At 40.2% G+C, this 12,752-nt stretch overlaps 1 protein-coding gene across 2 annotated transcripts in view; it reads right to left on the reverse strand.

Annotated features, from left to right (window-relative positions):
* The window catches only part of phgdh (phosphoglycerate dehydrogenase), a 52,404-nt gene that overhangs the window by 25,681 nt on the left and 13,971 nt on the right, over positions 1-12,752 (reverse strand). Inside the window, exons 1-5 of one of the 2 annotated variants that reach the window (XM_059966627.1) lie at positions 10,861-10,995; positions 9,212-9,363; positions 6,741-6,806; positions 5,170-5,224; positions 4,764-4,862 (exon numbers count right to left, since the gene is read on the reverse strand). In XM_059966627.1, the coding sequence (XP_059822610.1) occupies positions 4,764-4,862; positions 5,170-5,224; positions 6,741-6,806; positions 9,212-9,363; positions 10,861-10,995 (507 nt within the window). Of the gene's footprint in view, positions 1-4,763; positions 4,863-5,169; positions 5,225-6,740; positions 6,807-9,211; positions 9,364-10,860; positions 10,996-12,752 lie in introns of those variants that run through there. The other variant, XM_059966629.1, reaches the window with a different exon arrangement.

Genomic DNA, 12,752 nt, shown 5'->3' on the forward strand with positions numbered 1-12,752 from the left:
TTTTGGAGACCTCAGGTAAGAACAAAAATTAAAATTTCCCTCAAGTGTAGAGCCTGAAAAGTTATTTTAATACAATAGCGAGCAAAGTGTGACAAGAAGCAAATCAGTGCCAATGGCATGTAATGATTTAGCAGCTGGAAGTTGACAGGAAAAGGAACATGATTTTAACCATAAGAAAAATTCAGACAGATCTGTAACCCTGTTCTTGAAGGCAAATCTCAGTAAGGACTGGTATTAAAGCACAGCCTGCATATATGTACATTGAAACTGTTCTCGAGAGAAATGCAGGTAATAGCATAGGTCTCTGTGATCCATGGGTGGATAAATTCGTATGTGAAGAACCCATTCGTGTCTTCCTCCACAAGGTCCCCACAGCTAGGTGTGGTGCCTCATAGGCATCATCTTTAATTCTGCTATCCAACAAGAATGAAGGTAGATCTAGACAACCACCCATGGGATATCCATTCAAAGAACAGAAATGCAGCTGAAAGTGCTGTAAAGGCTCAGTAATAAGCATGAAGAATCTACAGTCTAACCAATGGATTCGTAAAATAGTGTGGAGTAAACTGATCACAATTGAAACAGTAAACTCCGATAGTAACCCAGCATTCAATTATTTGGAAATGCTGATAGTTGAGCAAGTAGCTCACATATTTGTCCAGTGCAAGTGGGGAGTGGAGCCAGAGCAAGGATGAGGCTAGGGTCTTGACTGTGGGTCAGGTGCAGAGCTGGAGCTGAATGGGGTCCACAACACCAGGGATCAGGAATGATGGTAGGTCTGGAGTAGCAGCTGAGACCTGGACACTTGAACATTCACCATCCCTTTCAAACTGATCGGAAAATATATTATATTACTATGCAATATGTATAAAAAGGAAATAATGTTTGGGTATTAAAAAGAGGAATATCCCCAGAAACTGCACTTGTCCAGTCACAACTAAAGTCCCAAGGGTGCTGGATTATCAAAGTAACCCAATTTAGGGGTGGGGGTAAGGAATGAAGAACAGCATTAGCAGAAGATGATTGTGGAAAAGAGTACAGTCGACATTTTGAGCCAAGACACTTCAGCAAACAGAAGATGAGGAGTAGATTTAAAAGGTGATGGGAAGGGAGAGAGAAACACAAGGTGATAGGTGAATCCAAGAGGGGGAGGAATGAAGTAGAGCTGGGAAGGAGATTGGTAAAAGAGATACAGGGCTGGAGAAGAGGGAGTCTAATAGGAGAAGACAAAAGTACATGGGGAGGCAATGGACAGGCAAGAAGGTGAGAAAGGGAAAAGGGGATGGGGAATGGTGAAGTGGGGTGCATTATAGGAAGTTCAAGAAATTGATGTTCATGCCATTAGGTTGAAGGATACCCACATGGAACATAAGGTTGTTCCTCCAACCTGAGTGTGGGCTTATCATGACAGTAGAGGAGGCCAAGGATTGACATATTGGAATGGGAATGGGAAGTGGATTTAAAATGGGTGGTCAATGGGAGAACCGGTTTCTTCTGGCAGACAGAGCATAGGTGCTCAACAAAGCGGTCTCCCAATCTATGTTGAGTCTCACCAATATACAGGAGGCCACACCGGGAGCAACTGACACAATATATGACCCCAACAGATTCAGAGATGAAGCGTCACCTCACCTACAAGGACTGTTTGGGGCCCTCATTGCTAGTGAAGGGGGAGGTGCAGGAGCATGTGTAGCACTAGTTCCGCTTGCAAGGATAAGCACCAGGAGGGAGACCAGTGGAGAGGAACAAATGGACAAGAGAGTCACGTAGGGAGTGATCTCTGAGGAAAGCAGGAAGTGGGGACATGGGGAACATGTGCTTGGTGGTGGGATCCCGTTGGAGAGGGCAGAAGTTACAGAGAATTACGTGCTGGTTGTGGAGGCTGGTGGGGTGGTAAGTGAGGACAAGAGGTAGCTGTGAGAGTCTGTGAGTTTATAATAGACATCAGTAGATAAGCTGTCTCCAGAGACAGATAGATTGAGAAAGGGAGGGAGGTGTCAAAATTGGACCAGGTAAATATGAGGTTGAGGTGGAAGTTGGAGGCAAAGTTGATGACGAGCTCTGCATGGGTACAGGAAGCACCACCAATGCAGTCGTCAATGTAGCACAGGAAATGTGAGGGACAGACACCAGTATATGTTTGGAACACAGACTGTTCCTTGTAACCAACAAAAAGGCAGACATAGCTGGAAGCCATATGAGTGCCCATGGCAACACCTTTTGTTTGAAGTGGGAGGAGCCAAAGGAGAAATTATTAAGAGCAAGGATAAGATCTGTTAGATGAAGGAGAGTGGCGGTGGAGAGAACTGATTGGGTCTGGTGTCCAGAAAGTCTCTGCATCCAGCATATAATTCTCCTCCCTCCTGCCACTTATCCTTGCAAGCAGAACAAGTGCTACACCTGGCCCTACATCTCTTCCCTCACTACCATTCATCAGGGCTCCAAACAGTCCTTCCAAGTGATGTGACACTTCACCTGTGAGTCTGTTGGGGTCATATACTGTCAGTTGCTCCCGGTGTGGCCTCCTGTATATCAATGAGACCTGACGTAGATTGGGAGACCACTTCACTGAGCACCTAACCTTTATCTGCCAAAAAAAGCAGCATTTCCCAGAGGCCACCCATTTTAACATATAGAACATAGAAATTAACAGCACATTACAGGCCCTTCAGCCCACAATGTTGTGCATGTAACCTACCTCTGGAGACTGCCTAGAATTTCACTAGCGCATTGCCCTCCATTTTTCTAAGCTCCATGTACCTATCTAAGAGGCTCTTAAAAATCCTATTGTATCCGCTTCCACCACCGCCACTGGCAGTGCATTCCATACACCCACCACTCTATGTGTGAAAAACTTACCTCTGACATCCCCTTAGTACCTATTTCCAAGCACCTTAAAACTATGCCCCCTTGTGTTAGCTATTTCAGCCTTGGGAAAATGCCTCTGGCTATCCACATTATCAATGCCCCTCATCCTCTTATACACCTCTCTCAGGTCACCTCTCATCCTCCGTCGCTCCAAGGAGAAAGGCTAAGTACACTCGACCTATTTTCATAAGGTACATCCTCCAATTCAGGCAACATCCTTGTAAATCTCCTCTGCACTCTCTCATAATATCCACATCCTTCCTGTAGTGAGGTGACAACAATTTTAATTCCACTTCTTGTTCCCATTCCGATATGTCAAGCCATGGCCTGCTCTTCTGTTGTGATGAGGCCTCATTTAGCTTGAAGGAACAACACCCTGTATTCCGTCGAGAGGCCTCCAACCTGATGGCACAAACATTGATTTCCTTAAACTTCCGGTAATGCCCCCCCCAACCTCTCCTTCACCATTCTCCATCCCCTTTTCCCTCTCTCATCTTACTTCCATGCCTGCCCATAACCTCTCTCTGGTGCTCCTCCCCCCTTTTCTTTCTTCCATGGTCTTCTGTCCTCTCCTATTAGATTACCCCTTCTGCAGCCTCGTATCTCTTTTGCTGATCTATTTCCCAGCTCTTTACTTCACCACCCCCCCCCCCCACCCCGGTTTCACCTATCACTAAGGTTTCTCTCTCCCCTCCCCCCACCTTTTAAATCTACTCATCTTTTTTTTTTCTCCAGTCCTGCTGAAGGGTCTCGGTCCAAAACCTCGACTGTACTCATTTTTCCATAGATACTGCCTGGCCTGCTGAGTTCCTCCAGCATTTTGTGTGTGTTGCTGGGATTTTCAGCATCTGCAAATTTTCTCTTGTTTGTGAGAAGATGATTGTGTTCTGAATATACAGGACTGCTTTGCCTGACCGGTTAGATATTGGATTGAAACAGAATGAGAGCTCAGCACTGCATCTGATTCTGCTGGAGCCAATCCCATGCCAAAATCTGGTTTCTAAACAAAACCCCCATCAGAAGCATGTGCCAAAAGGTCTTAAGTGAATGCAGTTCTATTCAATTCCATGTTAGACTTGTTTTCAACTGCCAAGCACAATTTCTTTCAACACTGTGGGAAAAGAGAAAAAATCTTAGTAACACTGTATGTGCAGTGGAGATTACAATACAGCTTTTAGTGATAGGAAATTTGAGTAAAATTGGCACGAATACTTTAGTATAGATTATACAGCTTACTGCTATTTTAAACTAAAGTAGCTTTACAAGGCTGTTTGCATTCTCAAATCTAGCAAAGAAGAATAATTTGTCAGTAATGCAGAAGGTCTTCCTCTGTGCACAATTATTAAAGGAGGTTTCAAGGGAGGAGTGGGGTGGGTGGAGAGGACAGTGTTTGGTTGATCTCACAGAAACAAACTGTGATGACATTAATTTTCAAATAAAGGGGCATGCAAAATCAAAATATTAAGTACATCCTGGACCAAGACACAATGCTTTAGCTGATTATAAATTGCTTGCATGTTAATAAGGTAAATATTAATTCATTATTGCACTGTTTTCAGCTGGTTAACATCCCTTCCACAGATTTTGTTTTACTCTAGGTGTCACTTTTCCTGTCATCACTGAGACATTTCAATAGAAGTTACATAAACACATGTTGTCAAACCTGTTTTGTACGACCTTCCTGCTAATCCAACATCATCCAGTTTGTCAGTTTATACAACAGATTATTAGAAGTTTGTGTTACAGATTTCACATCATTCACTTCTATTTATATTAAAGATTTATTCAGTGAAAATTTACAGCATATTCTTAAAAATGTGTTGTAATAAGTTAGGGTTCTTTATAATTCTTTTGCAACAGTTAAACTTTGATGTCCCAACATACTGTGAAATTACCTTCATTCCGAAGGACTGCATCCTTATTGCTACTTCTTTACCAATTCTTCCAAGTCCCACAATTCCAAGTGTTTTCCCATATAACTCCATGCCCATGAACTACAAAGAAATTGAGATCAAGGTAACTCAGTCATGTCAAATTTCAAAGCAAGCTTTAAGACAAGAAATTTAAGGATACATCTTCTGTTTACGTATAGGTCTTCCATTGACACTTTATTATCAAAATTATTCCACATAAAGACAGTTGAGACTAAAATAGTCAACATATCTTAATAATAAACATTGAAAGTTAGAACTCGTGACAACTAATAACGATAGCTTATTAGTAAAGTTCCCAAATTCCAAAGATCACTTACAATTTCAGCCACTTGTTTGTGCATTTTAACCATTCACAGATCTACCTCACCTTTTTTCTTTCCCAGTTTCCAGCTTTCATGGAAGCAGCTCCTTGAGGAATTTTTCTATAATAGCAAATAAATATTCATTTTAATTTATCAGAGCCAAAAAGCAAATCAAAAAGCTGAAAACATTTTACTAATATGAATCAACTGTCTTCAGTAATATAGCAGCATAACACAACAGAAAAGGAGACAAAGTACTGGAAACACACAGCAGGTTAGATAGCATCTAGAGAAAGTGACCCTTTATCAAGACATCATTTTCTGTTTTTTTATAAGATTTCTAGAATCCCTATTAGAATACCCACATAGAGTACCTCCCAATCCATTCTAACTTTGCTGCTATTATCATTAGATAGAGCAGAAGATAGATGATTATTATTATAAGGTCATCAGCATGCAATCTCCTTATCCGCGAATTCAACCAACCGCGAATCGTGAAAACCCAGAAGTGCTCTTCCAGCACTTGTTGTTCGAGCATGTACGGACTTTTTTTCCTTGTCATTATTCCCTAAATAATGCAGTATAACAACTAGTTTACATAGCATTTACATTGTATCAGGTATTATAAGTAATCTAGAGATGATTTAAAGTATACGGGAGGATGTGCGTGGGTTATTGTGGATCGGGATCGAAAAAAATTGGAAGTTCTCTGACTAAGTTAGTCAGAACAGGTACATCCGGTATTATTTAGCGTCAGTTAGTCAAACGTTTGCATTAGTATTATAGTATATATTTTACCTTTCTATGCATATAAAACACTTAAGAACGTATGTCTCAGCACCGGGCTCAGGAAGTACCCGAGTTCAATCTAGTGACAGATCACTATTGAGTGTGCCCTCCACCGTGCCGGGTTGATGTGGTGGATCAAAAACCCAAAACCCCAAAACCCAATAATTAAACCACTGTATTGCTTAGTAATAATTGTAGCTTTCCCTTGGGGCACAGCCTTTCTCACTTTATCCTTTAAAATTGTTCCGATTGTTGACCAACATAGCCTAATGTTTTTCCAATGACGTTTCAGCTCTTTCTGATCGCTTTATTATTTCCACTTTATTTTCAATCGTTATCGTGACTATTTTCGTAAACACAAACACTGCGAATTCAGATCTCTGCCATTGGGTCCTAATGTCCACTGCACTGAGACAGGTTAAATAAGGTCTTGGGTTCCCCTGGGTCCTAAGGTCCACTGCATTGAGACAGGTTGAATAAGGGGCTTGAGCATCCGCGAATTTTGGTATCGGCGAGGGGTCCTGGAACCAATCCCTCACGGATAAGGAGGGCCGACTGTATTAGCTTAGCTTAAATTGATATATTGATGGTTGCTGCTGCTTACATGGGAGAAGGGAAAAGAGGGCTTTGGTGTTCTAACATTTTTCTGTCATTCATGTTTTTGGGTTTTTTTTTCCTCATAGACTAAGTATTTCAGGTTGTATACAGTATAAATTCTCTGATAATAAATGAAACCATTTGAAATTGATTCATGATACAAGACAAATATAAAAATACAATTTTGTGGATTAACAAGACTATGGCTAATAATCTGCAATACAATAATATATATTGAAAAAAATATTACCTGGCCAAACACATGATCATTCCACAAGTCAATTCAGCAGCACTGATTGTGTTTCCATTTGGTGTGCTTTGGAAAAAAGAAAAGTTACTAAGTTACTAACCTTCTGAGCACTGCAAAACATTGAAAGAAGAAAAATTACTTAGGCTTTTTTAGGGTTGATCATTTTTACTCATTTTACATTTGTTTATTTGTTTTGTTTTATACAGGAGAACAAAATCAAATTCTCTGTCAGAAACCATCTAGACAGTTTCATAACTTTTTGCCCTTGATAATTCAATTCAATAAATTCAATTCTATTTTTTATACATCTGGTTCACAATTTATAGCTTAAATAAAACATATAAAGCTACTTTATCACTTCAGCAACAAGCATGCATTTGACAGGTAATTCACCTAGATTCAAAGATTTTCAGCACTTACATGAATTCAGGGGCAGCACTGTAGCATAGTGGTTAGCACAAAGCCTTACAGTACAAGCAACATAGGTTCAATTCCCGCTGCTGCCTGAAAGGAGTTTGTACGTTCTTCTTGTGACTGCATGGGTTTCCTCTGGGTGCTTCAGTTTCCTCCCACAATCCAAAGATGTACCAGTTGGTAGTTTAATTAGTCGCTGTAAATTGTCCCATAATTAGGCTAGGATTAAATTGGGAGATTGCTGGGCAGTGTGGCTCAAAGGGCCGGAAGGGCCTACTCCAAACTGTATCTCAATAAATATATACATTTTTGGGAAGAAGTTTTGCTAATATAGTTTCCTAATGTCTTCAATAAATGTTTGCAGAGCAGATGCATTAGCAGCTTAGCAATGGTTTATTATGCTTCTGCATTATTGAGTCAGAGTCATAAACCACAAAAAAGGATTTTTAGTCCACCACATTGCACCAACTGTCAAGTGCCCTCTGAAATAAATTGTATTATTCCTCTTATATCTTTGTTACCTTCCCCTGTATGGTTAGGCATAGCTCAAATACCATGTAAATTTGCTGATGATACAATCATTGTTGGTAAAATCTCATTTGGAGACAAGAGGGTGTACAGAAGCAAGATATATCAACTAGTGGACTGGTGTCACAGCAACAACCTTGCACTCAACATACAATGAAAGAGCTGATTGTGGACTTAAGGAAGGGTAAGATGAAGTAACACATACCAATCCTCACAAAGGGATCAGAAGTGAAGAGAGTGAGCAGTTTCAAGTTCCTGAGTGTCAAGATTTCTGAGGACCTAACCTGGTCTCACTATATCGAAGCAGCTACAAAGAAGGCAAGACAGCAATTATACTTCATCAGGTGTTTGAAGAGATTTGGTATGTCAACAAATACACTCAAAAACTTCTATAGATATACCATGGAGATGCTGCATTACTATCTAGTATGGGAGGGCTACTGCACAGGACTGAAGAAGCTGCAGAGGGTCGTAAATTTAGTTGGCTCCATCTTGGGTATTAGCCTACAAAGTACCCAGAACATCTTCAAGGAGTAGTGTCTCAGAAAGGCAGCATCCATTATTAAGGACCACCAGCACCCAGGGCATGCCCTTTTCTCACTGTTACCATCAGGTAGGAGGTACAGAAGCCTGAAGGCACACAATCAGTGATTCAGGAAAAGTTTCTTCTCCTCTGCCATCTGATTTCTAAATGGACATCGAGCCCATGAACACTACCTCACTTTGTTTTATATTATTTATGTTTTTGCATGATTTTTAATCTATTCAATATACATATATTGTGATTTATTTACATTATTTCTTCCTTCAATATTATGTATTGTATTGAACTGCTGCTGCTAAGTTAAGAAATTTCATGACACACGCTGGTGAAAATAAACCTGATTCTGATTAATATCATCACATTCTGGAGGTAATTTTCAGTGGCTAATTAATTTACCAATCTACACATATTTGGAATCTGGGAGGAAACTGGAGTACCGAGAGGAAACCCGAGTACCTGGCAGAAACTCAGGGGGGTCACAAGGAGAATGTGGAAACTCTGCACAAACAGCACCCAAAAGACAAAAGGTTCTGCAGATCCTGGAAATTCAAAGTAACACATATAAAATGCTGGAACAATTCAGTAGGTCAGGTAGCACCTATGGAAAGAAATAAAGAATCGACATTTCAGGCCAAGACCCTTCATCGGGTCCAGCATTTTGCATGTGTTACCCCCCAATAATAGAACTGTTTGACAAATAGCTAACCATTTCAGCTCTGGTACAAGTACAATAAATAACAACAAAAATTTTCAGGTTATATATTGTATACATTCTCTGATATTAAATGAACCTATTGAACCATCGAACTTCAAATACTTATGATGTCTTAATATTGTTAAAGAAAAATCAATCATACTTTAATGTTAAAAAATAAATCCTCTTTTGCACCCATTGCAATGAAGTTGACTGTCATTTCAGGCAGATAACTCGCAAATCTGTAATTTGCTGTCTATTTGAATATGTAAGTAATTAAATTGCACATACTTCATTACAATAATTCCATTCCTTGTTGAAGCATCTATGTCCACATTATCCACTCCTGTTCCAGCTCTACCAATTATCTTCAGGTTCTTTGCAGCGTTTATCACATCAGCTGTAACCTTTGTTCCAGAGCGGATTATAAGTCCATTGTAGTCCTATTAATAATAAACCTTTAGTATTCTTTGATATTACATTTGACTCACAAAGTCTGCTGAATAGTGAGATAAATATAATTTTAAAACAACACATTTTAGATATGCTGCATTAAGAATTTTGTCTTCACTTCAATGAAAATTTAATTAAGTTGTCCCTGAACATTTATCACATATTCAAACGTCTGTAATGACTGTAGAGCTGTAGAGCTGCAGAACGCACAAGAAGCCAGTAGATGATCCAAAAATCAAATAAATGAATTTGGAATGAGAAAATAAAGGGAAAAGAAAAAAATAAATAGGTGAAAAGATTAGATGGGGCCAAGTAATATTGTAGTATGGTAGATTAATTTTTTCAACTATGCTCACTGGGAGACTGGGAGGGGGTGTACTTCATAGGGGAGGAGTAAAATAATTGTCCTTCACAATAACCGCCAGAAAAATAGTGCCAACACTATATACCAATCCATCACTCCGAGGAACAGACCAAGAATTGAGAAAATAACAATAAAATAAAAAAGGTAAAGAAACTAACGAGGGAAAAGCCCTGTACATTATTAACACTGATCGTTTATTATAGAGTACATTATATGGAATTGGCTTCATTCCATTTTCTCAGGTTCGTATTTCAGAAATGCCCATAGAAAACCTTCAAGTACGTAACTTTTGAAAATGAGTTTCTGATATTCAATCTGCTTGTAATTACATGTCTGAAAAAGAGGGCAAAAGCGCTGTTTCTTTCACTTTGATTTGCACCATACAAACAGAAAATTGCTTTCAAGAAATCAGGCAGTACCAAAATTAGAGCAATTATACTAGAAGAGTTTCAAAATCTCAACTCTAATATCGGAGCTTTAGATGAAGCCATTTCGGAACAACCGAAAGTAATGTTTAGTGAACATCAAAAACACTGTAGATGCTGGAAATCTAATTCAAAACCAGAAATGTTGGAGATACAATGTTTTATGAGGTTTCAATCAAGCATTATGCGCGCAACGAACGTTCAAAACCAAAGTAATTTTTAAACCGCATTTGGTTTGAACGTGTACATTTAAAAGTATTTCCACATAGCATTACTGTATTCCTAGCTCTAAAACAGTCCGCGGCTGCTGAACGCTTTGCGCTCGGAAAACTCGGCACTGTTGCATCAGCAAAGATCTTCGTTAAGTGAACCACAGCGCGCCGTCAGGAACAGTCACAATGGGACGGGAAGGGAATGATTCCCTCGTCAACAAATATATCTCAAATGACGATTTATATGCAGCTTCTCTAGTGGTTTGCCATTTATTCACCTCTACTCGCGTTTCGGTCATTTACTTACCCACGGAAATAAACGAATGGTTCCAAAGGAACATCAAAAGCGAGATGTGCCCACCCTCTCTCCTCAGAACTTGCGCCAAAGTTATCACTACCATGCTAATGCCGAGAATCCCACTACCTGAGCGCCGCAAGTCCACCGCACATTATCTTACTGCGAGAGTTTAGTTCCTTGGTTGATACCTTTATTTCAACAAGCAGTTCATCCTCGGTCATATTTTTCTTCTCCACCACGTTGATTCCACTCTCCTCTAGGATTTTCTTACAACTGGCATCTACGCTGTCACTGATCAGGAGACTATGAACCGAAAAAGCCATCTTTCCTTCCAACTTCGGGAGTGAAAGTGTTCACGTGGCCGCCAACTCCGACTTTTCAAAGCTGCCTAACCCCGCCCTTCGACAATTTATGAAGCATATTCTTTATTTAAAAAATCCCAACTACTGCATGCCAGTCAGAAATTCAAAAGCAAACGTGTTGATTTCAAAGTTGTCAAACCTAATATTGTGATTTTAAACGTAATTTCGAGTCAGAGTAATTGAGCACGGATACAAGCCCCTCGGCCCGAAGAATCCATGCGAGTCACAGAACCCGCCAAACTAGTCCTGATTTCTTGCGCTCAGCCTCTCTCCAGAACGCACCTAATCCAGTTCTTCTTGAACGATACTATTCTACTCGCCTCATCCACTTCTGGTAGCTCAGACCATTCATTCACCACCCTCTGCGTGTATATGCCTTTTAAATCTTCCCACCCCACCCCGCCACCACTCACCCTGAAGCTATACCTCCAGGCTTTGGACTCCCCTAACAGGGGAAAAGACTGTTATTTTCCACCTTATCTATGCCTCTCATGATTTTAAACCTTTGTATAAGGTCACCTTCCATTCACCCACGTTGCAAGGAATAAACCTTTTCCTATAATTCAGGCCCTCTAGTCCTAGCAATATCCTTGTATGTCTTCTGCACTCTTTCCAGCTTAACTACATCTTTCCTATAACAAGCTGAGGAAAACTGTACACAATACTTCCAGTGCAACCTCATCAACAACTTATACGAGTGCAAAATAATGTCTGAACTTCTATAATGTCCCAACTGCATAAGGCCAACATGCTAAGCACCTATTTCACTACTCTATCTACCTGTGAGATTGCTTTCAAGAACTGTGTAATTGTATTCTTAAGCCCCTCTCTTCAGTTACACTCCCTAGTGCTCTACCATTTATAATATAAGTTCTTTGTTGGTTTGACTTTCCAAAATGCAAAACCTCACCTATCTGTGGTACACTTGACACTCCTTAGCTCACTTTCCTAACTGAACAAGATCCCATTTGTAATCTATGATAACCTTCTACGCTACCAACCACACCTCCTAATTTTGTGTCAGTTGAAAACCTACTGATCAAGCATTGTCCATTCTCATCAACATCATCTATATAAATAACAATTAATAAAGCTCCCTTGGAACACACCACTATTTACCAGTCTCCATTCCAAAAAAACAACCTTCAACCACCAGGCCAGTTTTGAATTAACTTAACTAGTTCCCCTTGGATTCATGGGACCAAACTTTTCAGATCAGCTTATCGTGTGAGACCCTGATGAAATCCAAACAGACAACATCCACTGCTGTATGCTCATCTACCCATTAGGTGGCTGATGCACCATCAATAACTCTAGGAGACTGTAAGTGAACAATAGGCTTTTATTAGCAGCAAAAAGGAAGCACGACACCTCGGAGACTGAGGGAGGAGCAGTGCCCCAATTGCCTTTATAAAGGGGTCTGTGGGAGGAGCCACAGGAGCAGTCAGCAGAGGGGCGTGTCCAGACAGGTATACATAGTTTACCACAGTGGCCTTTTCAAAAAACTCTAAAGGTTTGTCAGGCAAGACATTCCACACACAAAGCCATGCTGACTCCTAATAAATCTCTTTATCCAAATGCTGACAGATCCTGTCTCTTAAAATCCCCTCCCTACTACAGATGTCAAGCTGACCACCCTGTAGTTCTTTGGCTTGTCCTTGCTACCCTTTTTAAACAACAGAACATAAGCCATTGTCCAGTCTTCAGGAACTTCAAAA

The sequence above is a fragment of the Hypanus sabinus genome, chromosome 4 (genome assembly GCF_030144855.1).
Source record: "Hypanus sabinus isolate sHypSab1 chromosome 4, sHypSab1.hap1, whole genome shotgun sequence".
Lineage (NCBI taxonomy): Eukaryota > Metazoa > Chordata > Chondrichthyes > Myliobatiformes > Dasyatidae > Hypanus > Hypanus sabinus.